Raw genomic sequence first — 25,016 nt, forward strand, 5'->3', positions numbered from 1 at the left:
AAGATTCTGGACACTCATAGTACAAGACTAGAGGAAGTTGAACAATGAATCAGTGACCTGGAAGATGACAGAATGGAAAATGAAAACATAAAAGAAAGAATGGGGAAAAAAATTGAAAAACTCGAAATGGACCTCAGGGATATGATAGATAATATGAAACATCCGAATATAAGACTCATTGGTGTCCCAGAAGGGGAAGAAAAGGGTAAAGGTCTAGGAAGAGTATTCAAAGAAATTGTTGGGGAAAACTTCCCAAATCTTCTAAACAACATAAATACACAAATCATAAATGCTCAGCGAACTCCAAATAGAATAAATCCAAAAAAAAACCCACTCCGAGACATATACTGATCACACTGTCAACATAGAAGAGAAGGAGCAAGTTCTGAAAGCAGCAAGAGAAAAGCAATTCACCACATACAAAGGAAACAGCATAAGACTAAGTAGTGACTACTCAGCAGCCACCATGGAGGCGAGAAGGCAGTGGCACAATATATTTAAAATTCTGAGTGAGAAAAATTTCCAACCAAGAATACTTTATCCAGCAAAGCTCTCCTTCAAATTTGAGGGAGAGCTTAAATTTTTCACAGACAAACAAATGCTGAGAGAATTGCTAACAAGAGACCTGCCCTACTGGAGATACTAAAGGGAGCCCTACAGACAGAGAAACAAAGACAGGACAGAGAGACTTGGAGAAAGGTTCAGTACTAAAGAGATTCGGTATGGGTACAATAAAGGATATTAATAGAGAGAGGGAAAAATATGGCAAACATAAACCAAAGGATAAGATGGCTGATTCAAGAAATGCCTTCACGGTTTTAACGTTGAATGTAAATGGATTAAACTCCCCAATTAAAAGATATAGATTCGCAGAATGGATCAAAAAAAATGAACCATCAATATGTTGCATACAAGAGACTCATCTTAGACACAGGGACACAAAGAAACTGAAAGTGAAAGGATGGAAAAAATATTTCATGCAAGCTACACCCAAAAGAAAGCAGGTGTAGCAATATTAATCTCAGATAAAATAGACTTCAAATGCAGGGATGTTTTGAGAGACAAAGAAGGCCACTACATACTAATAAAAGGGGCAATTCAGCAAGAAGAAATAACAATCGTAAATGTCTATGCACCCAATCAAGGTGCCACAAAATACATGAGAGAAACATTGGCAAAACTAAAGGAAGCAATTGATGTTTCCACAATAATTGTGGGAGACTTCAACACAACACTCTCTCCTATAGATAGATCAACCAGACAGAAGACCAATAAGGAAATTGAAAACCTAAACAATCTGATAAATGAATTAGATTTAACAGACATCTACAGGACATTACATCCCAAATCAACAGGATACACATACTTTTCTAGTGCTCACGGAACTTTCTCCAGAATAGATCATATGCTGGGACATAAAACAAGCCTCAATAAATTTAAAAAGATTGAAATTATTCAAAGCACATTCTCTGACCACAATGGAATACAATTAGAAGTCAATAACCATCAGAGACTTAGAAAATTCACAAATACCTGGAGGTTAAACAACACACTCCTAAACAGTCAGTGGGTTAAAGAAGAAATAGCAAGAGAAATTGCTAAATATATAGAGACAAATGAAAATGAGAACACAGCATACCAAAACCTATGGGATGCAGCAAAAGCAGTGCTAAGGGGGAAATTTATAGCACTAAACGCATATATTAAAAAGGAAGAAAGAGCCAAAATCAAAGAACTAATGGATCAACTGAAGAAGCTAGAAAATGAACAGCAAACCAATCCTAAACCAAGTACAAGAAAAGAAATAACAAGGATTAAAGCAGAAATAAATGACATAGAGAACAAAAAAACAATAGAAAGGATAAATATCACCAAAAGTTGGTTCTTTGAGAAGATCAACAAGATTGACAAGCCCCTAGCTAGACTGACAAAATCAAAAAGAGAGAAGACCCATATAAACAAAATAATGAATGAAAAAGGTGACATAACTGCAGATCCTGAAGAAATTAAAAAAATTATAAGAGGATATTATGAACAACTGTATGGCAACAAACTGGATAATGTAGAAGAAATGGACAATTTCCTGGAAACATATGAACAACCTAGACTGACCAGAGAAGAAATAGAAGACCTCAACCAACCCATCACAAGCAAAGAGATCCAATCAGTCATCAAAAATCTTCCCACAAATAAATGCCCAGGGCCAGATGGCTTCACAGGGGAATTCTACCAAACTTTCCAGAAAGAACTGACACCAATCTTACTCAAACTCTTTCAAAACATTGAAAAAAATGGAACACTACCTAACTCATTTTATGAAGCTAACATCAATCTAATACCAAAACCAGGCAAAGATGCTACAAAAAAGGAAAACTACCGGCCAATCTCCCTAATGAATATAGATGCAAAAATCCTCAACAAAATACTTGCAAATCGAATCCAAAGACACATTAAAAAAATCATACACCATGACCAAGTGGGGTTCATTCCAGGCATGCAAGGATGGTTCAACATAAGAAAAACAATCAATGTATTACAACACATTAAAAACTCGAAAGGGAAAAATCAATTGATCATCTCAATAGATGCTGAAAAAGCATTTGACAAAATCCAACATCCGTTTTTGATAAAAACACTTCAAAAGGTAGGAATTGAAGGAAACTTCCTCAACATGATAAAGAGCATATATGAAAAACCCACAGCCAGCATAGTACTCAATGGTGAGAGACTGAAAGCCTTCCCTCTAAGATCAGGAACAAGACAAGGATGCCCGCTGTCACCACTGTTATTCAACATTGTGCTGGAAGTGCTAGCCAGGGCAATCCGGCAAGACAAAGAAATAAAAGGCATCCAAATTGGAAAAGAAGAAGTAAAACTGTCATTGTTTGCAGATGACATGATCTTATATCTAGAAAACCCTGAGAAATCAACGATACACCTACTAGAGCTAATAAACAAATTTAGCAAAGTAGCGGGATACAAGATTAATGCACATAAGTCAGTAATGTTTCTATATGCTAGAAATGAACAAACTGAAGAGACACTCAAGAAAAGATACCATTTTCAATAGCAACTAAAAAATCAAGTACCTAGGAATAAACTTAACCAAAGATGTAAAAGACCTATACAAAGAAAACTACATAACTCTACTAAAAGAAATAGAAGGGGACCTTAAAAGATGGAAAAATATTCCATGTTCATGGATAGGAATGCTAAATGTCATTAAGATGTCAATTCTACCCAAACTCATCTACAGATTCAATGCAATCCCAATCAAAATTCCAACAACCTACTTTGCAGACTTGGAAAAGCTAGTTATCAAATTTATTTGGAAAGGGAAGATGCCTCGAATTGCTAAAGACACTTTAAAAAAGAAAAACGAAGTGGGAGGACTTACACTCCCTGACTTTGAAGCTTATTATAAAGCCACAGTTGCCAAAACAGCATGGTACTGGCACAAAGATAGACATATAGATCAATGGAATCGAATTGAGAATTCAGAGATAGACCCTCAGATCTATGGCCGACTGATCTTTGATAAGGCCCCCAAAGTCACCGAACTGAGCCATAATGGTCTTTTCAACAAATGGGGCTGGGAGAGTTGGATATCCATATCCAAAAGAATGAAAGAGGACCCCTACCTCACCCCCTACACAAAAATTAACTCAAAATGGACCAAAGATCTCAATATAAAAGAAAGTACCATTAAACTCCTAGAAGATAATGTAGGAAAACATCTTCAAGACCTTGTATTAGGAGGCCACTTCCTAGACTTTACACCCAAAGCACAAGCAACAAAAGAGAAAATAGATAAATGGGAACTCCTCAAGCTTAGAAGTTTCTGCACCTCAAAGGAATTTCTCAAAAAGGTAAAGAGGCAGCCAACTCAATGGGAAAAAATTTTTGGAAACCATGTATCTGACAAAAGACTGATATCTTGCATATACAAAGAAATCCTACAACTCAATGACAATAGTACAGTCGGCCCAATTATAAAATGGGCAAAAGATATGAAAAGACAGTTCTCTGAAGAGGAAATACAAATGGCCAAGAAACACATGAAAAAATGTTCAGCTTCACTAGCTATTAGAGAGATGCAAATTAAGACCACAATGAGATACCATCTAACACCGGTTAGAATGGCTGCCATTAAACAAACAGGAAACTACAAATGCTGGAGGGGATGTGGAGAAATTGGAACTCTTATTCATTGTTGGTGGGACTGTATAATGGTTCAGCCACTCTGGAAGTCAGTCTGGCAGTTCCTTAGAAAACTAGAGATAGAGCTACCATTCGATCCAGCGATTGCACTTCTCGGGATATACCCGGAAGATCGGAAAGCAGTGACACGAACAGATATCTGCACGCCAATGTTCATAGCAGCATTATTCACAATTGCCAAGAGATGGAAACAACCCAAATGTCCATCAACAGATGAGTGGATAAATAAAATGTGGTATATACACACGATGGAATACTACGCGGCAGTAAGAAGGAATGATCTGGTGAAACATATGACAACATGGATGAACCTTGAAGACATAATGCTGAGCGAAATAAGCCAGGCACAAAAAGAGAAATATTATATGCTACCACTAATGTGAACTTTGAAAAATGTAAAACAAATGGTTTATAATGTAGAATGTAGGGGAACTAGCAGTAGAGAGCAATTAAGGAAGGGGGAACAATAATCCAAGAAGAACAGATAAGCTATTTAACGTTCTGGGGATGCCCAGAAATGACTATGGTCTTTTAATTTCTGATGGATGTAGTAGGAACAAGTTCACTGAAATGTTGCTATAGTATGTAACTTTCTTGGGGTAAAGTAGGAACATGTTGGAAGTTAAGCAGTTATCTTAGGTTAGTTGTCTTTTTCTTACTCCCTTGCTATGGTCTCTTTGAAATGTTCTTTTATTGTATGTTTGTTTTTTTTTGTTTTCTTTTTAACTTTTTTTTTTTCATACAGTTGATTTGAAAAAAGGGAAAGTTAAAAAAAAAAAAAAAAGAAAAAAGACAAACAAGGAAAAAAAAAAAAACAAAAAAAAAAAAACGATGTAGTGCCCCCTTGAGGAGCCTGTGGAGAATGCAGGGGTATTCGCCTACCCCACCTCCATGGTTGCTAACATGACCACAGACATAGGGGACTGGTGGTTTGATGGGTTGAGCCCTCTACCATAAGTTTTACCCTTGGGAAGACGGTTGCTGCAAAGGAGAGGCTAGGCCTCCCTGTATTTGTGCCTAAGAGTCTCCTCCTGAATGCCTCTTTGTTGCTCAGATGTGGCCCTCTCTCTCTGGCTAAGCCAACTTGAAAGGTGAAATCACTGCCCTCCCCCCTACGTGGGATCAGACACCCAGGGAAGTGAATCTCCCTGGCAACGTGGAATATGACTCCCGGGGAGGAATGTAGACCCGGCATCGTGGGATGGAGAACATCTTCTTGACCAAAAGGGGGATGTGAAAGGAAATGAAATAAGCTTCAGTGGCAGAGAGATTCCAAAACGAGCCGAGAGATCACTCTGGTGGGCACTCTTACGCACACTTTAGACAACCCTTTTTAGGTTCTAAAGAATTGGGGTAGCTGGTGGTGGATACCTGAAACTATTAAACTACAACCCAGAACCCATGAATCTCGAAGACAGTTGTATAAAAATGTAGCTTATGAGGGGTGACAGTGGGATTGGGAATGCCATAAGGACCAAACTCCACTTTGTCTAGTTTATGGATCGATGTGTAGAAAAGTAGGGGAAGCAAACAAACATACAAAGGTACCTAGTGTTCTTTTTTATTTCAATTGCTCTTTTTCACTCTAATTATTATTCTTGTTATTTTTGTGTGTGTGCTAATGAAGGTGTCAGGGATTGATTTAGGTGATGAATGTACAACTATGTAATGGTACTGTAAACAATCGAAAGTACAATTTGTTTTGTATGACTGCGTGGTATGTGAATATATCTCAATAAAATGATGATTAAAAAAAAAAAAAAAAATCCTGGTGTTATCTCTTACATGGAAGTATGTGAATATTTTGTAACAGTGAGCTAAACTTGTTAGCCAGGAATTTGAAAATTAAAGAGGGGGTGAGTGTGAAGAAGGACAAGAAGGAAAGCTGTGTATTAGAGCAGTTATGACAACATTGTAATTTCCAGTACAGCACAGCTTTATCCTATCCCCTCAGATTCTTTTGCTGCGACTGGCAAGAAGTAATGAATTTTGGTGGCCTTTTTATTTAGTGGTAGTAGTATTGTTTAAAATTGCTGAGATGGGATGTTGAAGATATATGAGTGATTTTCCCCTTTCATACTTTTCTCCACATTCCAAGTTTTATTCAATGAATACGTATTACTTTTAAAACCAGAAAAAATATTTTTAAATTAATTTGGGTTGCGAATCTTGCTACCTGGACAATCTCTCTTTTATTTCAGTCTTGGCCTGATTATGAGGATATCTATAAAAAAAGTATTGAAGTTGCCACATTTTTAGATTTGCCTCGTTTTCCAGACATAATTGAAGGCTGCTATTTCCATCCAAACATCTTATGTATGAAATACTTAATGGAGGTCAATTTACCTGGTAAGTGTGTAGTATATATGGTGAGACAAGCTTTTACTTCCTAGAATTGTAATAAGAGAAATATAGAATTCTTTCAAATCACAGAAAAGTAGAGCCTTCTGGAAGGGACCTTAGTAACATAAAGCTTAATTTCAGATTCCTTTCTTAAAATAACTCAGAGCATTTAAAATTGCTAAAAGGACACTGTTCCGAAATAAAGAGTTCTGTTTCAGTGAATGTAAGAATGTTAGGGTTTTATACTTGAAATAATATATTTGGTACTTACAGTAAGTTTACTGAAAGCAAAGTAAAGTAACTAAATGTTTTCAATATATGTTATTAATGACCTAGCCCACCTCTCCCCCAGTAAATCACATTTTCTTCATTTGCTTGGAGTGTGATTATTACATAATGAATTCTAATAAAAAATTTCCCAGAAGCTAATCTGTGGTAACTTTTTGTTGTTTGGTAACATTTGCCATTTCCAGCCCCTAAAGCAAATGGAGATCCAAGTCTGGTAGGTTCACAAAGAACTCTTTAAGTTGGTGAAACAGAGTGTGAAAAGAGCCTCACTATAGTCAAAGTATACCAAGACACAGGTAACCCAGATGGAATCTGCTGATGTAATCATTCCTGAGTTTCTTGCTAAACTAGAAATGTGAGAAGTTCAGGACTTTTATTCTTAATAGAAAATACAAATGTGCTATGACTATACTATTGCTTGAGTAATATAAAAAAAAATGTGATTGAATTATTTTTAGATGGGAAAGGAAACTTGTTAAAAAAATACAAAATTGTATATATACTGTAATTTTAACTATGAAAATATGTGGTTACGTATATATAAATATAAATAATGTCTGTAATTCTTACAATATTTTTAAAAACAGTGATAAAATAATTTAAACTTTTCAAATGTATCATTTATTAAGCTAAAGAATGTATGTCTTGTTGAGATTCAGAGGTCACTATTTGATTAAGCTCCCAGAATTTGGAATATCTGGTTTCTGCATTTTGATATATTGCATAGATCAGAATTATTGTTTTGTACTTTGTTATTTTGATTTTCTTCTTTGATGATTCTTTCAAAGTATGGAAAGTTCCTGTATTCTCTTATATATTCGAAAAGATCTTGCACTTAAAAAGAGAATACTAAGTTATGGAGGATATCATGGATTACAAAAAACAAAACAAAACAAAACTCACCACCAACAACAACAAAAGGAAGTAAGCTGTCTGGTTTATAGTAAACTTCTACCTCAGGTGATTGTTTCTGGACAGGGAGGAGGGGGACAGTATTTTCCAGCCAGTGTGTGTAGTTTAACAGGCTTTCTTGCCTAACTCTTCCTAGGAATAACAAGTAGAATTAAGCTCATTATAATACGAAGAGAGGCATTGTCATCTGATTTATATAAAGTCTCTTTTTGGAGGCACTATTATATAGAACCTGGTTAGAGAAATTTGACTTCTCACAATCTGTTCAATAGAAATAATTTGAAATATAGGGAAAAAACTTTATACATAAATGTTATTGGTCTCCTTAATGATAATACTGAAAGTCAGAAACAACTTACAGATCCAAGAGAAAGGAAATGGTTAAGTAAACAATGGTATATATATTCAGTATAACATTATATAGCCTTTAAAATTATGTTTATGAAGAGTTCATAAAAGAATGGAAAATTCTTATGTTATAATAAAAAAATGAAATAAATCATAATATAAAAATATAAGTAAATATATCAAAATGTTAACCTGGTTATATATAGGTTATGATAATACATGTTACTTTTTTCCACCTTTATGTATCTTATAAATGTCCTATATTGAGTTTATGTTACTTAAGCATGGTGGAGTGGGGGGGAGACCAATCAACTCTTTTTTATTTTTTTTTTTTTAACAAAATAGATCTACAGGTTAAGATATGATCATCCTTGCACCATTGAATTTAAATTATAAAATGTCTGACGTTGATTTGCAACCCCCCCCCCCATAAGATTGCAGAAGAACCTCTTAGAATGTTACCATTTTCAAAATCTACAAACATTGCTCTGTACAGGGCCATCAGTTCTGTGGTGGTGTTGATCAAAAAGAAGAGAGCTGTGTATTTGGTACTTTCATGAAACGAGTATTTCAGTATGCTGATGCAGCAAATGCTCCTCCTCAGTGCCTTTAAATGTTACGAGGCAGCCTCTGGAGCTGGTGTACAAGCTTCAGCAACCATGTCGCACACACCCTTACTGAGTAAGCACTGCCTCTTTGATGGCTCTGAATGAATCCCAAATATATTTGATAGCATTGTTTTTCCTGCCAGGACTGAGGAGTCTGTTAGCCAGAATATCTGAGAGCTTTCCCAGACACATCTATAATTTGTGGAAAACATTATGGCTTACAAAATGCCTCCATAAATATTGTCTCACTTGTGGGAAGGAAGGGCAGGTGGGTATTCTCATTTATAGATGAGATTTGGAGAGGTTAAGTGAAATCTTACCTGGAGGTAGCAAATAGTAAATACTCAGAAACCTAGTCTTCCCATCACATATCTAGTATTCTCTCCACATTGTGCTCCCCTTTACAACTACACTCCCTGGTTTTTCTCTACTCTCCTTGCTACCTTTTTCATGTTTTCTTCAGTTTGCTTTTTTTCACTCTGTACTTTTAGGATAAAAGAAGCAGTTCAAGATATTAATTTTTAAAGAAATAGGAAAATTTTCAAGAAATGTCTTTCTTTATAGTAATAATAATATGGTTTGGGTTTTTAATACCCTAATACAGATAACATATATAAACTTTTAGGGTATATATTTTAAAATTAATTTTTTCCCATGTCTTAAGTATATGTGTCTGAGGACAAGATTCCTATCTATTACTCATTTTTTTGGTTTCCTCCATTATTAGCACGATGTCTTATACATAGTAGACACTTGGTAAATACGTGTTGAATTGAATTGAATTGTTTTCTTCTAATCTTTTCAGACCCGAATGAGGCTTGTAAATCCAGTTGAAGTCTGTATCTTAACAATAGTAAATCCAAATTCTCTATCACTCAAAGACCTTCATGACCTGACCCTGCCCTTCGCTCCACGTTCAACACTAAAGCCTTATTAAACTATTTGCATTTTCCCATCTTTGTCATAGGCTTTATCATACTGCATTCTAATTGTTTTCATGTTACTAAATGATGAGCTCCTTGAGGAAAAGCACCGTGACTTTATCTCCAGTATCTGGAACAGAGTAGTTGCTCAATAAATGTTTGTTGAATGAATGAGTAAAAGCCAAGCAAAAAAATTAATTATTAGAATCTTGTAGACATATAAAAATACTTTGATGCCATGTTTTGAATTATTGTCATTTGTATGTTCTATTTCTGTGTGAACAAATCATTTTTTCAGACGTAAAATTTTTTTTACTTAAAAAATTCAAGAAAGGACTTAGTTTTGTATTTCTTTAATTCTTCACTACAAGCATGTAGTTAGCACCAATTATACACTGCTGGCTGGGGATAGGAAGACAAAGTAAAACAAGATTGAGTCTCTGCTCTCAAGTTTACTTGTAAGAAAGAAGACAGAGAAATAAAAACTTAACTGTACATAGTGTTGGGGTAAATGCTAGGATAGGTGCTTTAGCATTTGGGAGAGGGCTAATCAGAGAAAGGCTACTGGTACCAGATAAGTGATGTTAGAAGAAGGATTGTTATTACTGAGTTCTGTGAGGTCCAGTGACAATCAGCCCAGCAAAGCCGGAGATGAGAAAGGGGGAAGGGAAATTGACTTCTCAGGCGAAGGGGCAAAGGTTGCTGTGCAAAGTCAGAGAGACAAGAGAGAACATGGCTTGTGGGGTAACTATAGAGATCTGTTGGGGCTGGGAGCTAAAACTAGATCAGGAATGAGATGATTGGATCAAAGCAGGGTAAGGCTAGAGGAAAGGATATCAGTTACAGGGATGAACTACACATAGCAGTGGAGCAAGAATGAAGATGGAGAAAAGCATGAAAGCTGACATTTATTAAGTGCTTACTATATGCCAGACACTGATTTAGGTGCATTAGGTATATTCATTTGTTTAATCTTCACAATAACTGTGAGGTAGGTACTACTGTTATTCCTGTTTTATACATGTGAAAAAAACTGAGGCACAGAGAGATTGTGTCACTTGTATCCAGGATCACAGCTAGGAAGTGAGGGAGCAGGAAGTCCTGCTCAGGCAGTGTGGCTCCACAGCCCATTCTGTTAACCACTGTACTGTGTACTGTATTAAGGCCATCAAGCCCACAGGACATTGTGACAGAGTGTGTGGGTGGCTCAGTTCAATTCCACACAAGTTATTACACTCTCATAATAATAGCTTGTTATACTTGAAGTTACTTAGAATAGGATGTGGTTCATCTTAGGTACTTAGATTAGTTAGTAAATAAGTTTGTTTAGTAATTTAGAGTTTGCAAAGTGTATTTATTTACACTGTCGTATTTAATCTTGGTGTATCTTCACCATAACCCATTTTACAAGTGAAGAATGTGAGGTTAAATGGCTCTAATCCATTGTCATAAAGCTATGATTGGAAAGCCTAAATATAGGCCTAGGTTTTCTGGTTCTAAGAACCACATTATTCAGCCTTGAGTAATAGATGCAGTATTGCTGAGCATATAGTTTCCTTAGGAAAGCAGTACGTCTAGTTAGACACATGGTGAGGGCCTCCAGTGTGCTAGCCGTGATGCCAGCCCCCAAGTGTACTTTTCCTAGAGAAACTCTTGATCTTAGAAGGAAATTAGTCTCAGGAAAGTGCAAATTGCTGCCAAAACACAGATAAGAGACGTGTATGAAACAATATAGAACTGATACGTAGTTGAATTAGGTGCCAAGATGTGTCATATAAATAATAGGTGTTTTAAGAAGTCAAAATGAAAAATGCCTTGCCTAGATTCTACTGATACTAGTTTTCCTATAGGGATATGATTTTTTGGGTCACTTTATTCACGAAATGTGTGTGTCCGAGTTCTAGCATGGTATCATGTTTTAAGATAAATCAATTCAAAAATTATGTGTATACACATTAGTATGGTTTAGTTAGCCAAAGAATTTAATTCACATTTTACTCTTTTGTTCTTCAACAGATGAAATGCACAATTTTACCTGCCAAGTGGTCAAAATATCTGGAATAGGAGAAGTGGATTTTCTGACATTTGATCCTATTGCTAAAATGGCAAAAACTGTTAAATATGATGTACAAGCTATAGCTGTCATTGTAGTAGTATTGAAACTGCTCTTTTTATTGGATGACAGTTTAGAATGGTAAGTGTATGTCTTCATTTTATGAGAAGTAACTCTTTATTGTGCTGATCTTAGTAGGGAAAAAAGCTAAATAAAACAAAATGTATTGCTTTTACCCAATATTTGGATTAAAGAAATCCATAATTAACTCACAAGAAAATGGAAACTCTGAGTTGTTACAGAACATTGAATATGAATAGTAGCAACAATTACTGCTTACATAATATTTTGACTCACCTGGTTGTCAGGATTTCATTCTTTCTTAGTAAGTTGCTTATATCCTGTTTCATTCCTAATTTTTAGATATATAAACATGTTTCTCATTGCTCCACTGAATCCTGAGTTTTAAAGTGTCATATAAATCCTAAAAAATCATGTAGCACTTTACCTAAGGCCATTAGGCTACTGGTACTATGTGTCACTCAAAGATTATGTTAGAAAGTAAAAGAATCTTGTTATATGACCCTTTCCCAAATGTCAACAAAGAATGGCAATTTTTATAGTGTTTTCTTGCCTCTTTCAGTGATTGCTTCTCCATTAAAATTTGGCCACAGTTTCAAGTACTGTTCTACACTTTTCTTTCAGAAGAATTCAAAATTTAACTGTTTTCAAATAGTGATTTCTAAATAAATTTACTTGTTTATTGTTATCTGCAGGTCTTTGTCGAATCTTGCTGAAAAATATAATGAAAAGAACAAAGAAGGTATTCAATTGTTTAACCAATTGAATTCAAAGTAATTGTAAATGATGAATTAAAAGATAATTCTTTTAATATAGGAAAATTGTTTTCTGCATATATACATTTACATACACTTATATACAAATTGTACTAGGATTATCTTACTATATAATGATCTAATTACATTTCTGGGCTACTAAAAAATCTCTGGTGACTTCCTACCATGGTATGGTAGAATCCAGCCTGCTTTTTTATTCCCAGTTTCTACTCACTGGCCATACTAGACTATGAACTTACTGGCAGTTTTTGTGGTCATGCAGTCTATTCTAATACCTTCAGCCTTTTGCTTATGCTGGTCCTTCTACCTAAAGTGCTATTTCCTTCTTACTCCCTAACTGCTCATTGGTGCCTGGAAAATCTCTCTTCATTTTTCAAGATGCAGTATAAGTATCACTCTTCAACCCACTCTAAATACCCTCTCCCAACCTCATTTCTTCCCAAATCAAAACTAATTACTCCTGCCACACTCACACCTGTCCAAACTTCTATTATATGTTTAGCACATTGAATTATAACTAGTGGCCTAAGTATATTGTTAGGCCCTATTAGATTGTTAATATTTATAATTTACTTAGAAGAACATTGGGCATATTGTAAGTATTATAAGTGATAGACAGATAAGTGAACTTCTAGAGGACGGAACCATATCTTACCTTTTTTTATGTGTCTAGTACCTAACCTCGTGACAGGCCTAAGAGCCACTCATTAATGTTTGATGGCTACGTGAATTCTTAAATTCAATTCCAGTTTCTAAATTGTTCTAACTAGGATTTATGCTCATTGGTTTGAGGAGCTTGGATTTAATGTAATCAGTTTGAGTGGTTTATCTAGAATATGTGCAAAATAAAATACTTCTTTGTGCACATTGTTCCATGTTGGCTCCTAAATAGTCTGAAAGGTTGAACTACATGTCTTCTAATGTATCTTTTAATGCAAAAGAATCACAGTAGATTGTGTAGATATTTGGAATAATTAGAGCACTTGGATATATTAGCTCCCTTGTGGTCCTCACAATAAATCTATGCTGTCAGCAGGGCAAACATAGTGGCCCCTGTTCACTCTGCTCCCCTGCCCAGCACCTTCCCCTGCTGCCTCCACTTTATTGATGAGGAAATTGAGGGTAAGAGAAGTTGTGACTTACTCAAGTTCACAGAACAATAAGTCATTAATTTTGACGCTTTTCCTCTATCCTTACAGTTCTCTTGGTAGTTTCTCTTCCTTTATGGCTGTTTGGCCCACAAGACCTTATTGGATTAACTGACGATTTTATTGGCTAGTTCAAAAGATTTCTAATTAGACATTGATAGGTACTGTCTTCATTAGAGTCTGTAAAAAAATCAATCTATTATTCTGCCATCTTCCTATCAACCTTCTTTTCTTCTAATTCCCTCACTCTGTAATTTCTCTGTTTTACTTTTTCATTTCCATTTTCCATCCCTACTCTTCCCATATGCATCAGATAAAAGAGTGAGGAGTGAATTATAGTACAGTACTTTCTTGCACTCAATTCTACTGTTTCTCCAACCTCTACATCTTGAACATACACTCACAACTGTCCAATGCAATCTGCTTTCTTATTTATCTCTGTATTCTTTGAATTAGGATTAGGAAGAATACGGGTAGGAGTTTCTGAAACTAAAAGTCTGGGTTCAGCTACAGCAGTACCATTTCAAACATTTATCAGTCATTTGTTCCTTGTATTCATTTATTCATCAAGCATATTGGAGCATCACCTGATGTGCTGGGCCCTGCTGGGTTTGGGAGGAGAAGGCCTGATTGTGTAGTGACAAACAAGATATATTTCTTATTCTCAAGGAGATAATAGTGAAGTCTAGGAGAAATATACATATAAAGAGATTATTTCAGTATTAATCTAAATAGGGCCATAATGTAGGTGAGAATACACAGGAGGAAGTGACGGACTGTTTGGGAGAGTCTATTAGAGTATGAAGACAATGACTCCATCCGTTAACTCTAAAAACATTATATAAATATTTAGCTGTGTCAATGAATTGAAGACTCAGAGGAACAGTGTATTTTATTATAATATGATTTATTTGGTTAAAAATCATGGAATTCATGTCTTTCAGATAAGCCATGGTTTAATTTCAGAAAGTGGTACCAAGTTATGAAGAAAACTGTTGATGAGAAGAAACAAAAATGGGAGCAAGCCAGGGCCAAGTATGTTCTTTCTTCTAGTTTTGGATTTACCTATTTATTTCAGAATCTATTACTTTAGAAAACCCAACTTTTGTTAGTATAGACTCATCATCATTTTGACTGTTTTTCTAGAAATATTAGCCATACATTCTAATTAACTATTTTCTTTTTTATGTTACTATTAACTGTTAATTAAGCTCCACATTATATTGGATTTAGCCAGTATTTCTTTCTGTCCCAGGATCCAATCCAGGGTACTACATTATATTTAATAATTAACGTTTTATAACTTGCATGAGTCTCATCTGCACTTCTAACACACCTCCTCCTCCTCCTTTCTCAAAGTTGATCATTTTCCATCTATTCTTCCCAATATTACAAAGATTGTAAGGTCATCCTGTGACATATACAATTAGAATGTTTCCCACAAATAAAGACCCTTTTGCAAATAAAACAAAAGAAAGCAGACAGAGGTTATATTTAATTCAGTCTATCTCACTGTCTGACTTTCCTTGAACTCTCACTCAATTGTGGTAGAGTGGAAAGAGCATGCATTTAGATACAGGCAGTTCTGGGTTTAAATTGCATTATATCCTAGCTGTATGACCTTAGGCAAGTTACTAAACTTCATAGCTCAGTTTGCTAAAATTTAGTTCGTTTGTAAATTTTCTGAGACACCATCTCATGTAATATAGAGTACATTTCTGTTGCTCTCTGATCAAAGCAATTTCATTTCTATTCTTACAACGTCGAATCTCTGTGAGACTTTAAAGAAAAAGTTAACATCTCTGTATTTTATATAAACATATAATACTAATTTTTTAAAAAAAATTTTATTGTAACATATATACAACATAAAACTTCCTATTTTAATCACTTTCAAGTATAGAATTCAGTGATATTAATTTCATTCACACTGTTGTGTTACCATCACTGCTAACCATTACCAAAACTTTTCCATCACCCCAAACAGAAATTCTGTACCCAGAATTAAGCACTAACTCCCCATCCCTCTCCTCCACCCACCCATAATTTGTAACCTATTTTCTGTCTCTCTGAATTTGCATATTCAAGCTGTTTCATGTATGTGAAATCATACAATGTTTGTCCTTTTATGTCTGGCTTATTTCACTCAGTATGTCTTCAAGGTTCATCCATGTTGTAGCATGTGTCAGAACTAACTTCCTTTTTATAGCTGAAAAATATCCATTGCATGTATGTACTACATTTTGTGTGTCCATCCATCCATTGATAGACACTTGAATTGTTTCCACCTTCTGGCTGTTATGAATAATTCTGCAGTGAACATTGGTGTACAGAAATCTGTTCAAGTCTTTGCTTTCAATAATTCTGGATATATACCTAGAAGTGGGATTACCATGTAATATGGTAACTCTCTGTTTAATTTTTGATCTAACTGCCAAACTGTTTTCCACAGCTGCTGTACCATTTTACATTCCCACCAACAATATACGAGGGTTTCTATTTCTGTGCATCTTTGCCAGCAGTTGTTATTTTCTGTTTTTTGTTTTGTTTTGTTTTGTTTTTCAAATAATAGCCATTCTTATGGATGTGATTTCTCATTGTGATTTTGCATTGCATTTCCCTAATGGGTAATGATGTTGAACATATTTTCATGTGCTTAATGACTTTGTATATCTTCTTTGAGAAATATGTCTATTCAAGTTCTTTGCCCATTTTTAATATTAAAAATGTTAAATTCTTATCAGATATATGGTTTCCATATATTTTCTCCTGTTCTGTTGGCTGCCTTTACTTTTTTGATAATGTTCTTTGATGTACAGAAGATTTTAATTTTGATGAAGTCCAGTTTATCTATTTTTTTCTTTTGTTGCTTATGTTTTTGGGTGTAAGGTATAAGAATCCATTGCCCAATACAAGATCCTGAAGTTATTTCCCTGTATTTTCTTCTAAGAGTTATATAGTTTTATTTCTTGTGCATAGTTTGTTGATCCATTTTGAGTTACATTTTGCATTTTGAGTTAAATTTTGTATGTGGTGTGAGGTAGGGGTCTACTTTCATTCTTTTGCTTGTAGATATCTAGTTTTCCCAGCAGCATCTGTTGAAGAGACTACTCTTTCCCCACTGAATGGGCTTGGCACACTTGTCAAAAATCAGTTGGCCATCCGCGAACATTTATTTCTAAACTCTTAATTCTTTTTCATTGGTCTCTATGTCTGTCATTGTGTCATTACCAGACTTTTGATTACTGTAGTTCTGTAATAAATTTTGAAGTAGAGAAGTGTGAGCCCTCCAACTTTGCACTTCTTTTTTAAGATTTTTTTTTTAGCTATTTGGGGCTCTCTGTCCCTTCATGTGAATTTGATAGTTGGTTCTTCCATTTCTGTGAAGAAGTCTGTTAGAATTTTGGTTGGTTTTGTTGAATAGCTTTGGATGGAATTGACATCTTTCTAATAGCTTTGGATAGAATTGACATCTTTATAATATTTAGTCCTCTAATCCGTGAACTCAGAACATCTTTCTATTTATTTAGATCTTCTTTAGTTTCTTTCAGCAATGTTTTGTAGTTTTCTGTGTTCCAGTCCTTTACATTCTGGGTTAAATTTATTCCTAGATATTTGATTCTTTTAGTTGTTATTGTAATAGAATTTTTGTTTTGTTTTGTTTTCCTTTTCAGATTGTTCGTTGCTGTGATAATGTTAATTTCACAAGTAATTTTATATCCTTTGAGAAAAGTAACAGTCCCTCAAATTGGTTAAAATGATCAGTTTCCTCATCAATAAAATAAGGATAATAATATATTCTTCTAATTAAGAACTAATTTTCAAGTTTCAGAGGTAAAACAAGATTATTTTTCCTCTAAATTTATAAGAACTTTTAAATAGAGAAACAGATTCACAAGAGTGGATAAGGAACTGTGGGGAGAAGGATCCTTGCCAGAAAGGGGAGAAGAGTAACAGTTTCTCACTATTCAGTTTTGGCCCATGTGTTAAGGAGAAGAGGTGGGAGGTGAACTTATGCTGACAGCTTGTGTTTCCCCTAGAAACTGAGTCTTCCTCTTGCTTGTTGGAGAAGAAATGGTTCTTGAGTTAGTGGGTCACAGTGGATACAAGAGTAGCAACAAGAGCAGGAGTTTGTTGCATTGTTTTATGTGGTCTGGAAGCATCAGCCATGGGGCCTTCCTTTCTGTGGTGCCAGCTAGGTTAGTCCTGACCAAGACCGAGAGGCCTCAGGCTTGGGGCCACGCTACCCGGGCGTCTCGGTAGTGACCAGGCATTCATTCACCCAGGTCAGGTATCTACTTATACCCCAAATGTAGTGATTGGAGCCCAAATTCAGATTGCAGAGTTCCAATCAAATTGCATGTCTAAGACACACTGAATTTTAGTTAGTTTAGGGGAGAATTTAGTGACCAAAGTAAGTCAGTCTTGTTATAAAATGGCATTTTCCAAAGAGATGTCAGGCACCCAGGAAGAGACTGTCCAGGGGACGCATTACCAAGACTCCACAGAGTGTGTGCTGAGGCCTCAGCTAGCATGTTACCGGTACTAACTAGTGCTGGGCACAGGGGCCCCGTGCATGCTGATGAACCCTCTCTTCCATCCTATCCCACCTCTATTTATTCTCTGTTCTTCTGGACATCATCTTCCTCGTTGTCATCAAAGCAGTTGCTATAGTTAAGCACGGGTCCCTATACATGAGAATATGAAAGAGAAGAATTTTCAACACCAATAATAGTTGAAAGCAAATGGTTAAAGAGGCTGCTTTAATGACTTCTAGTTACTGTGGAAGATGTTTAGGGGAACATGGAGGAAAATTAAAAAGCATATGAAGAAAATATTTGTTAACCTTTGGTTAGAGAAAGCTTTCTTAGATGTGACATCAAAAGCATGATCCATAAAAGAAGAAAGTAGATATATTAGACTTTGTTAAAAGTAAAAACTTCTGTTTTTCGAAAGACACTGTTAAGAAAATGAGAAGCTACAGACTGGGAGAAAACATTTGGAAATCACCTCTTTGATAAAAGATTTGTATTTAAATATGTAAAGAATCCTTATACAATAAGAAAACAAACAATCCAGTGTTTTAAATTGGCAAGACGTTTAAATGGACACTTCATCAAAGATATCTAGATGGTAAATAAGTACATGAAAAGATGCTCAGTGTCATTAGTCAGTAGGGAAATGCAAATTAAAACCACAATGAGAAATGATTGTACACCAAATAGAATGGCCAAAAAATCAAAACAAAACAAAATGGAGGGAATGCAAAATGGCACAGCCGTTTTGAAAATCATTTAGGCAGTTTCTCATAAAGATATTCACCCAAGTGAAATGAAGACCTAAGTTCACCCAAAAATCCGTATGTGGATGTTTCTAAATGGCTTTATTCATCATTGCCAGAATGTGACAACAACCCAAATGTCCTTCAGATGGTGAATGGGTAAGCAAACTGTGATCTGTTCATACAGTGAAAGGAATGAACTTCTGATACACCCATTAATACGAATAAATTTTAAGTGCGTTACACTAAATGAACGACTCAAAGGGCTACTGCCGAGTGATTTCTTTTGTATAACCTCTGGGAAAGGCTAAACTAAAGGGACAGAAAACAGATAAGTGATTGCAGGTTTTGAGGGTGTGGAGAGGGGTTGGCTATCAAGGGTATTTGGGGATTTTTTAGATATGAACTGTTCTGTATTTTAATTGTGGTGGTGATTACACAGCTGTATGTTTGTCACAACTCATAGAGCTGAACACTGAAAAAGGTGGATTTTACTATTCATAAATTATATCTCCATTTAAAAAATGGGGAGCAAAGCGTATGGAGAGTGGAAGGAAGCATATAGATAACTTCAAGCTAGAAAACCTAAGGACTCTGTGGCACATCTTAGTTTTTGTAGCTTTATGTAATGAGAAGAGGCAGGCAAAGCAGACTTTAGAAGATGCTTTGGTTTCAGAAGGGGTATCTAAACAGTTAATTTGAGTATTGTTATTTTAGATCACCTTTACCATTCTCTGAGAATATGACCCCAAAGAAATAACAATGCCTCTTTGATTATAGCAATAATTGCCACCTGTGTAGTCATATATTATGAATGCATAAGACACATCTATCTAGATTAGGGTAGTCACAAGGAATTTTTAACCACGAGCATTCCCAGGGAATGGGATTGAACCATTTAGTTTAGGGAAGTTCTTTATTGCTTGAGACTTTTTTTTTTTCACCATGAGCATTTTTTTTTAAGTTTTATTTCTTTATTATTTAAGAAAATAATGAAAATATATTTTAAAAACTCACAGACTCATTTACAAGCTCCCTGCTGTATTTTAAATGTCATATGATTAACTAAAATTTAGCTTACACATAATTTACAGGAAGAACATCTCCTAAATAACATTGCTTATATTGCTACTGCTATCTGATAGAGAATTTGCATTTCTCTTCTTAACATTTTAAGTCACCATGAGAATTCAAAGTAGAAAATTAACATCTCTGTTTTATGCAAAGTTACAATTTTACTGATTTTATCAAGTTTTTTTTAAAAATCCTTGAGAAAAATCTCAAGTCTTCAAATTGGTTAAAATGATAATTTGCTATCATAATACGACCGAAGTGTTTACTTTTATATGCATTTTCTTTCCCAGCATTGAAAAGGAGTGATGAAAAATTACAAATTATAGAATACTGTACATTCAAAAATAAAAGCTATTTATATGTCTGATTTTCTCTTCTTATCAGCTTCTTTTCTAGAAAGTCCACAAATATTTCTTGAGTGTCTACTAGCCATGTACTTTGTGAAGCACTGGATAGCATTTCTAACAATTATATGGTATTTTAAGAACATTTACATACATTCTCTTATTTATTCCTCACAACAACCCTGTGAAAGTAGCAGCCAAGTTTAGAGATGCTAAATTCATTTGTTTATTCATTTTTTCATCCGTTCAGTCTTCAACAGATATTTACATGAGTTCCTACTCTGTCCCAGTTACTGCCAGCACTCGATAAAGAAGAGTGAGATTCAGTCTCTGCCTTTGAGAATCTCCATAATTTCTCATTATCATTCACTCAAGATCATACCATGAGAAAGGGTCAGAGCCACATCATCTGTCTCATTACTCTTTCTCATGTGCCACAGTAACTCTCAAAATAAGCAAATAGCCTAAAATCAAGAAGTTAGTATTTATTTTTCACTATAAATTATGAAAACCCTCTACTTTTGTGAACTCAGAGGTAATGAAAATAAGACCAAAAAAAGTGAACTTTTAGGTGATCTTTGTTTCAAAGCAGCAGCACCTGCTTGCAGTCTATCAGTGACCACTAGAACCAGAAATAGAACGTTTCTCTTCCTTTTGGCCTGAGTCTAGGGCTGGTTGCCCCCAATCTGGAGGAACCCCAGATGACTTTTGGTGTCTTCCCTGGGGGGAGCCAATCCAGGGTCCCCATTTTACAGTGGAACCTCCCTGGCTGGACTTCTCTAGGTAAGAATAGTTCGTCAGTGCAGGGGCCATCAGGGCTATGTCATGCTGAATCCAGGTCTTTCTTTTTCATTCCCACCAGGAGTAGATAGGATAGATTCCCAGTTTAGTGCCAAAGAGAAATTCATCTAATAATTGTTACCTTTTTAATAGTTTTCAAAATCAGAAATACTATCGACTTAGTTCTCAGCAGAAGGGCAGTTGGTGCAAAGGCAAGGAGGAAAAGTTGTTTCTTAGGTGGCTCCACTTACTTTAGAAAAACGAACAGCAAGGGAATTTTATGGTGAGGGAAACCATCTCCAAGTTTATTAAATAATTAATAGCTTTTTTTTTTTTTTTTAATGTCATAGGGGAGGCTTTAAGCACATTGTTCTTTTGGCCTGCTGTTTAATCCAGTGCTGCTTGCTTGCTTCTAAGACTTTAGCTCTAGAGATATGTGTCAATCAGCCATTCTAAACCAGAGGTGTTACACAGAATATCAGGGATTTCAGATACTGCTTCAGAGAACTGTTCTCTGAAATGTGTTAAGGTTTATTTCTTCTTCATCCCGCTCTAATTTTTTTTCTTTCTTGTCTAGGTACCTTTGGAAAAGTGAAAAGCCACTCTATCACTCATCCATCGACAAATCAGTAGTATATAAAAGAAGAGGTGAGTTGAATTTTCTCTTATTAATGTAATGCTCAGTAGCCATATAGTTGTAGAAAAGCTAAATATCTTGACTTTATTATACTTCTTAACAAAAGTTCCAGAGCATATATACATCCAAAGAAACATTATCCCCTTCAAGAAATCGCCCTAGGAATCCATCTATTTATATGAGTAACATGTCATACTTCAAAATAGAGCTTAAGTTTCCAGCAAAAAATCTAAAATCCTGTATTTCTATGACTTTTGGAACTTTTTGTTTTGGAGAATTTCCTTTTAGATTGTCTTATACCTTTTGTTTTTACTCTCAGTGGCTACAAATTTTTTCGTTTGGGTTGCGTGTGATTTCTGTTAGTAACGAGCAGGTATTGAAGCCAGGTGTGGTGAATAAAATAAAATTGATAACATCTTAGACAATACTGTTTGTGTTCAAAAATTAAAAGTAAATTCAAAATGATTTTCTTGAATGGCTCATAAAATGCAATAGCTAACACATTATTGTGAGTATGATTAACTGTGTGGAACGGTTTGTGAAGGTGATTGATGGGGGAAGTTTAGAGTCATATGTGTTACCAGAAGGAAAGCCAGAGGTTAAAGCATGGGACTGTATAACTCAGTAAATCTTGTGATGGACAATGACTGTGATTAACAGTACAAATATAAAAAATTTCTTCCAAGAGCTCAAACAAAGGTATGAAACTATTACAAGAAGTTAATAATAGAGTAGTTTATAGGAAAAACTATGAAAACTATGGACTGTAGTTAACAGTATTATCTTAATATTCTTTCATCAACAGTAACAAATGTACCACTCCAATGCTAGGGGTCAATGGATGGGGGAGATAAATGGTATAGGATGTTTGGAGAAGTTTTCTCTCTCTGTCTTTTTGTTTTTGTTTTTTGTTTTTTTGTTTTTTTGGTGTAATGAAAATGTTCTAAAATTGGTCATGGTGATGAGTGCACAGCTATGTGATGATACTGTGAGCCATTGATGTATGGATGGGTTGTATAGTGTGTGAGTACATCTCAATAAAATTCCATTAAAAAAAAAACTGCAGTAGCCCCTTATTTCATTCAGAGTAGAAAGCCAAAATCCTACCAGTGGTCTACAAGGCCCCACATGATCTGCTCCCCCTACTCACATTTCCTTCCTACAGTCATCTTCTAAAATTCTCTCCCCAGTTTCGCTGGCCTCTTTGCAGTTCCCTATATGCCCTCAAAGACATCAGGCACACTCCTGCCTAGGGTTTATGCACTGGCAGGTCCCACTGTCTAGAATGCTTTTTCTCCATTTAAAAATTTTTTTTTTGTTTTTCTTTTATCTGCCTGGCTAACTCATTCACCTTAAAGTCTGCTCATATTCACCTTTTCCATTAATCCAACCCATGCTCCAATGGAACCTGCCCCATTTCCCACCCCAGCTCTTCTGACCTCCTAATCCCTTTTCTTAAAAAAATAAACTAAAATTAGTACTTTACTATCTAGTAAACTCAAGTCTTTATTCAGATACCACCATCTTTAATTAATGTCTTTTTTTCTGTTCAAAGGCCTAATCCAGAATACCACATTTCAATTAGTTGTCATATGTCCTTGGTCTTCTCTGGCCTGTGACAGTTTCTCGTTCTTTCCTTATTTTTCATGACCTTGACAATTCTGAGAAGTCTTGTTTTATAGAATGTTCCCCAAATTGGGTTTGTCTAATCTTTTTCTCATGGTTGGACTGGGGTAATGGGTTTTGGAGAGAAGGACCATAGAGGCGAAACACCTTTGTCATCACGTCGTGTATACGTGATGTCCACTTGACATCACTGGTGGTGCTAACCTTCCTCACTTGGTTCAGATAATGTTTACCAGGTTTTTCTGCTGTAAAGATACTGTTTTTCCCTTTTCACATCCCATTCTTTGGAAGTGGGCCACTGTCCAGCCCACACACAAAAAGCTGGGGTAGACGAAGATCTTCCTCCTGAAGGGAGCATTTACGTATATTATTTGGAATTCTTCTGGAAGGAAGATTTGTCTCTTCTCCCCCATTTAAGTATTTATTCAATCATTTGCACTCATGTATATTTATCATAATCTAATACTACTTTTCTTTTTTTGCTCAAATTGTTCCAATTTGGCCATTGGGAGTTCCTTCAATTTGATTCCTGTGACCCTTTGACATGCTCTTATCCCTTTAATTTTTGTGCACTTCATTACTTTCTAACATTATAAGATGCCCTAGGCTCATCTTGTAATTTTCCTGCCCCAGTTCTTCCTGATCCTTTTCACTCTGCTCTACTTTTTCTTTTTTCCATGTCTCTTTTAACATACATTTTGATTTAACTTACTTATTATGGTCCTTGTTTATTGTGTATTTCCCCCTGCTAGACTATACACTTCACAAGAGCAGACATCTTTCTCTGGTTGAACAGTGCCTATGACATAGTAGGTACTCAGTAAATACTTGTTGGATGAGTGAATGAATTAAATGACTCTGAAAGTATTGTAACCATGGGAATTCCAAAATGTTTCGACTAATAGCAACTTCATTGGTGTGTTTTCCTTTCCAAAGTGGTCTCTTTCATGAGGATGATACTCATTTGTATTTTGGAGTTATCACCTCCACCCACTTTACCCTCAATTTCGAATTTTACTGTTACAGCCTTAGTTCAGACCCTCCACATCTTTTGCATACTTAAATAGCCTCATAATTGTTCTGACTTCATCTTGCTTTTCTTAACCCCAGTCCATTCTCTCCATCCTCTAAAGAGTGATCTTTCCAAAACATGCATCTGATCATATTAGTTCTCTGCCTAAAGCCCTTAGTAATCTCCCTATTGTCAACAAAGATCCAAATCCTTTATCATAGTGCATAAGTTTTTCCTCAGTTGGATCCTTGCCCATTTCACTAGGTGTTTCACACACCATCCTTCATTCTCTTTGCTTCTAATTTGCCTCTTTCTACCAGAATTTCCACGCCTTTGTCTTTCTTACAAACATCTTATCTTACAAGACTCAGCTCATACCTGACCATCTCATGTACATGGAAGTGTTAAATGTTAGAGGAGTATGATGTATGCAACCTACTTTTAAATGTTTAGAAGATAGATAGTATCCCGGTTTGCTAATGCTATCGTTATGCAAAATACCAAAAATGGATTGGCTTTTACAAAGGGGGTTTATTTGGTTACAAATTTACAGTATGAAGG

The 25,016-nt window shown here is 35.4% G+C and overlaps 1 protein-coding gene across 8 annotated transcripts in view; it reads left to right on the plus strand.

Annotated features, from left to right (window-relative positions):
• TAF1B (TATA-box binding protein associated factor, RNA polymerase I subunit B) overlaps window positions 1-25,016 on the plus strand; it is a 106,058-nt gene that overhangs the window by 70,306 nt on the left and 10,736 nt on the right. For all 8 annotated transcript variants that reach the window (XM_037812993.1, XM_037812994.1, XM_037812995.1 and 5 more), the window contains 5 exons: window positions 6,423-6,570; window positions 11,660-11,837; window positions 12,473-12,519; window positions 14,646-14,736; window positions 21,758-21,828. In XM_037812993.1, the coding sequence (XP_037668921.1) occupies window positions 6,423-6,570; window positions 11,660-11,837; window positions 12,473-12,519; window positions 14,646-14,736; window positions 21,758-21,828 (535 nt within the window). The remainder of the gene's footprint in view (window positions 1-6,422; window positions 6,571-11,659; window positions 11,838-12,472; window positions 12,520-14,645; window positions 14,737-21,757; window positions 21,829-25,016) is intronic.

This window comes from Choloepus didactylus, chromosome 20 (assembly GCF_015220235.1).
Source record: "Choloepus didactylus isolate mChoDid1 chromosome 20, mChoDid1.pri, whole genome shotgun sequence".
NCBI lineage: Eukaryota > Metazoa > Chordata > Mammalia > Pilosa > Megalonychidae > Choloepus > Choloepus didactylus.